This window comes from Phoxinus phoxinus, assembly GCF_949152265.1.
Source record: "Phoxinus phoxinus genome assembly, chromosome: 14".
Lineage (NCBI taxonomy): Eukaryota > Metazoa > Chordata > Actinopteri > Cypriniformes > Leuciscidae > Phoxinus > Phoxinus phoxinus.
In genome coordinates, this window is record NC_136889.1 from 23,412,543 (window position 1) to 23,417,522 (window position 4,980).

Consider the following 4,980-nt stretch of genomic DNA (forward strand, 5'->3'; position numbering starts at 1 on the left):
AAAAAATCAAATTATTGTCGTTTATTTTGTGAACCCTATATGTCTTTGAAAAACGGAGGAACAAAATGTTATTAATTACGCGTATTCATTTATGAGACGTCCGAGTCTTTCGTAAATATACGAACATATTCAATTTATATTTAAATAATGATGTGTTTTGGAGACTTATGAAATATGCATTATAATATTTGAATTTATAATCAAATAAAACGTATTTCATTCCCTTCGTTTTGTTTAAAATACATTTTTCCATGACCGAAACACTTTAAATGAATATTTAATATTGCAAGAAGAGTTTGACTGGTTATTAGGTTATTGCTGCTCATATTAGCAATACCATTCGGAGAAAGTTGGGGGAAATATCAGTATATAGAATTTGGTCAGCACCTCTTTTTTTCTTTTTCTTTTTGCGTTTAAATGTTTTAACTTAAATGTTCTTTAAAACTAGACTCTTATATATCCGTGTTTCAAATAGTAAATATTTTTAGCAGGACTTTTTAAAAATAAAGTTGACTGTTTTTATTCTTTCAATGTAGGTTTGCACAAAATCATCACACACATCGGATTGTCAATATTCGTAACATTTCTTATGTAATAACTTTTAATCTATAAGTGCACTGAATGAAAAACAAATGTCTCTGAATATGGATACAATGGTGCCAGTCTAAAAGTTAGACCCGCGAATGTTCAGGGAGTATGTTGTCCAAATAGGTGGTCTAAATTGCTATGAATATTCGTGTGCATTCGTTCAGCCATCATGGAAAGAAATTCACTCATGTTTATACTGAAAAGGTAGACTATACACGACCCTAGGCCTATAAAACATAGCTAACTTGTGTATATTGTAAAGTTGTCATTTATTTACAGACGGCTGGGTTGCAATGGCACTACCATGCCCGAATCCCCTGCAGAGTCCCTTGGCACGCGGACACGGGGGTCCCTTGTGATGTTTGAGGTTGAGAATATGTTCCGAGGTTGTTCAGACTCATGCTCATCAGCGCGTTAGTGGATGTGTTAGCCGGGAGAGGTGGAAGGCTTGGGTATGTACAGCTGTAAGGGTTTGTGTAAGCGGCGTTATTATAAGACGAATAGCCGTTATATGTGTACGGGCCTGGGTTCACCGCGTACGTGGCGTTGTAATTCTGCGATCCCGTTAAACACGGTTTGCCATCCCGGACCAGGACAGGCACCGCCACTCTCCTGGGCGGCGGCGGGTGATGGTGTCCTGCCATTTCCAGTGTTTTGTCTTGACGCTGTCGCTTGCATTTGTATCTGCGGTTCTGGAACCAAATTTTGACCTGCGTCGATGTCAGTTTCAGGGTACTCGCCAAATGTTCTCTCTCAGGAGCCGATAAATAGCGCTGTTGTTTGAAGCGCCGCTCGAGCTCAAAGACCTGCGCCTGACTGAAGAGCACCCGCGGCTTCCGACGCGTCCTCTGCCGCTGCGCGCGCTCCGTGTCCGAGTGCGCCTCGCCCTCACACTCCGGGGATCTGAGGATGGCACCGCAGCTTTCTAGAAAAACAGGAGACAACAAAGATTCAAAGCGAATCCAGTTAACTCTCACTTAACGTGATTGATACAAGCATTTCCTTGCATAAAAAAATATAGGCCTGTATTGCGCATTCCACGAGCTGCCTTTATACACAGTATCTGTCACTCACAGACAAAATCACCTAGACTGTGCATTTCAGAAATAATGTACAATAAATGTAACTTAAATTAGCCTATATTATCAAGATATGTAAAATATAGTCCATAGCTATACACTGTAAAAAAAATAATCATGATTTGTTATCACAACATTTTTTCTTTTGTCAAATCAACTTACAAGTCAACATGAGATAACATGTTGAGTTTCCTTCATTGAATTGACTTTTTTTTTGTCTTTCAATGAACTTAAAATGTTAAGGAAACCATGTTACTTTTTTAACTAAAACGAATGTTTTTTTTTTGTTGTTTTTTTACAGCGTAGTAACACTTCATCACTATACTTTAAATCAACTAGAGAGTGTGAGTTGTGCAAATTATGTGCATCGGTCAATAGATTAGTCATATAGTGCAATAAATAAGTGGTCAGTCAATGCAATTTATATATAGGCCTATAGCCTACATTTTATAGGCCTATATGTAGCCTATGCATAAAATGTCTTTGCCATGGTAAACCAAAAAAATAAAAATATAATACGATCATTCTAAATTTCACAACATGCAAAATTCACATTAAATATTAGGCTATATAAATAATACAGCTTCATCATAATTGTTTAACTTGAATGTAATGACACTTTAACGAGGTTATTTGTTTTGACTTGCATTGAAGCCGCATTAAAATAGGCCTACGTTTCAAAGTTGCTTTTTATAGGCTACAATCACAAAACTGTTTTTTTTTTTCTTTGATTTTTTTTTTTTCAAAACTATCATTTAACTTATTTGTCCCATTTTTGTGAAAGGTTGATAGGCCTGTTTTATGCTAGTCAATACAAATAATCATTTATAATAAAGCTGCATGATTCATGCACTTTTTAATATTTGTCAAAAATAGCCTAATAATAACAACATTGTACTAAACAACAAACATAGACGCTTTGAATTATTCTGACTTTCTTCCTATAATATTCAGAGACACGTGCGATTCGAACTCCTCGTGCAGTTTCGAAAATTCAAATTCATTCTCGTCAGTTGTAAAACACAAAATCACCCACTCGTTTCGTGGTCCTCAAGTTCATCTTCAAGTTTAGTGTCGACGTGTCCCAGGCCCGGATGGACGAACATCGGAGGGGAAAGGCTGCTCTCCACTAAACTATCCTGCATGGAGAGAGCGTTCAGAAAAGACATCTTCTCCTCGTTCTCAGAGAAGCCGGGGCTGTCTCCACCTCCGAGAAAACAGGATGATGGTGCCTGAAATCTGTCCTGCAGTTCCGGATGCAGAGATTGAAGGTGTCGAGACTGTTGCTCCAGTTTCAGTATATCCTTCACAGAAAACGGCGTTGATGTAGCCGGGCTCGGAAGCATCATCAGGCGCTGTTGGATTACATCTACAATGTTATTCCCGATTCAACCGGCAAGCTTCGAGAAGCTAAGCCCCTGTTGAACAATTGTTTAGATAAGGAACAATTTCAAGTAAACATACCTAAATGTGTCGATTAATCTCCCATTGTGTCATGGCTGCTTGATTTGCATGAAGAGAGGTGAGGACCGCCACTCGTCGGTGTGAAACTGTTGTGTGTGTGTTTTCTTGGAGTCCGGCAGCACAAGGCAGTTCTTCTGCCCGGTGATGTCACGTTACCGGGGCGGGATGTAATGATCCTTCCTACAATCCACAAAGGAAACGCATAGCCTATACACTTTCATAATGTCACACGATACTTTTTCGATATAGCTACTGTGTAATTATGCATCCTTTAAGTTAGGGTTCAACGGTTCTAAATTCTGAAAAGAAAACATCAACTTTTTTTTTTTTTTACTGTAGCCTACACATTTTTTAGTTTGTTATACGATTCTTTGAATATTAAGAAAAGTCTTTATATCACATTATAGTTTGTTTTCTTTCAGATCAGTATGATGGTTTCTAAACTAGAAAAGTTATTTATGGCACATCCATTTAGGTTCTAATCGGAACCATTTCATAAGAGTGTGTCTGGATAATTCCAGTGTGTCTGAATAACCTCGAATCCAGTAGACGATATAGAAAACAGCTCAAGAACAAATCCACCCACATGCAAGGTCCTTAAAATGTAAATCATGTTAAGTGATTCAGTCATGCTTTTATGCTCAATGCAAATTCCTCTGTTCTGCACAATTAAAAAAAAAAAGCTTTGACCATGTTGAGACTGAAGATGTTTTCTTTACCATACACTCTTAATAATAAAGATTTACATGTGCACCAAAAATAGTTATAGCTTAATGCTATAGGATAACATAAAAATAACTCAAAAAGTAGAGGTGCTTTAAAGAACCCATTGCTACAACTCATCCTAATAACCTATATTATGACATCAAGAGTCTTATTTTATATAATCTTCAATTAAGCATAGCCTACCTCAATATAACCACCAAAAAAGGTTCTTAGGAAGAAGAGACTGAACCAAAGTTGCTGATGATAATTAAAGAACTATTAACTTATTTGTATCACTTATTTTTTATTAACGCATATTCTAAGTTTTCGCTTATCCTGCTGCTGCTATTATCCCGTTTAAATCTGACCTGCACCACACTTGTGTGCTATTAGACAGTCAAGCTGGAGCAAAAACAGCTGCAGACCTTTGACAATTAAGAAGCAAGCGGATTTAAACATAACTGTGTTTGTCTGTGAGAGATAAATGGTGTGTGTGTGTGTGTGTGCGTGCGTGCGTGCGTGTGTGTGTGTGTGTGTGTGTGTGTGTGTGTGTGTGTGTGTGTGTGTGTGTGTGTGTGTGTGTGTGTGTGTGTGTGTGTGTGTGTGTGTGTGTGTGTGTGTGTGTTTGTGTGTGTGCGTGAGAGAGAGAGAGAGAGTGGGGGTGGGGGGGGGGACTTACTTAACTTAAAGTTCTCTAAAAAATAAATAAGGGGACATTTCCTTTAGTGGTCAGACATAATGTTATTTTTTTTGAGGAAACGCACATTTTTAATTCAAACAAGTCGATTTTTGTTAACCGGTAATTTTAATCTAATCTTGATTCCAGATGTGGTGTATTCTAGATTTATCTTCTACATCATTATTATTATTACTGATTCTCGTTTAATTTTCACTATTATTTTTTTGTCCTTACATAATTCTCTTCACCAAAGATTGTAAGTAAGCATTATAACTAATTAAACATTTACCTTTGGGTTTTTATAACTTTATGCGTAAGTGAAAATAACAATGATATTAAACATTGTCTCCGTAAAATTCTGTAAGATTGTCGCATTCATCACTCTAAAAAAATTGTTTCAACCGTTTGGGTCAAATACGGACAACCCCAACCGTTGGGTTTCAAAATGTTATTTAAAAATGTAAA

The 4,980-nt window shown here is 37.1% G+C and overlaps 1 protein-coding gene across 1 annotated transcript; it reads right to left on the reverse strand.

Moving 5' to 3' along the window:
- Positions 1–752: 752 nt before the first annotated feature.
- On the reverse strand, positions 753–3,256 carry nkx2.3 (NK2 homeobox 3). The gene is made up of 3 exons (XM_079634795.1): positions 3,132–3,256; positions 2,704–3,022; positions 753–1,513 (listed from the first exon to the last, which is right to left on the reverse strand). The coding sequence occupies exons 2-3, from the start codon at positions 3,014–3,016 to the stop codon at positions 888–890; spliced, it is 939 nt and encodes a 312-aa protein (XP_079490921.1). The 5' UTR covers positions 3,017–3,022; positions 3,132–3,256; the 3' UTR covers positions 753–887.
- Between the last annotated feature and the right edge of the window lie 1,724 nt (positions 3,257–4,980).

Excerpts from the sequence above, each read along its gene's own strand:
- nkx2.3 (XM_079634795.1), bottom strand. The coding sequence starts at position 3,016 with ATGATGCTTCCGAGCCCGGCTACATCAACGCCGTTTTCTGTGAAGGAT. Across the intron at positions 1,514-2,703 it reads ACTTGAGGACCACGAAACGA|AAAGCTGCGGTGCCATCCTC; the intron begins GTGGGTGATTTT and ends CTGTTTTTCTAG.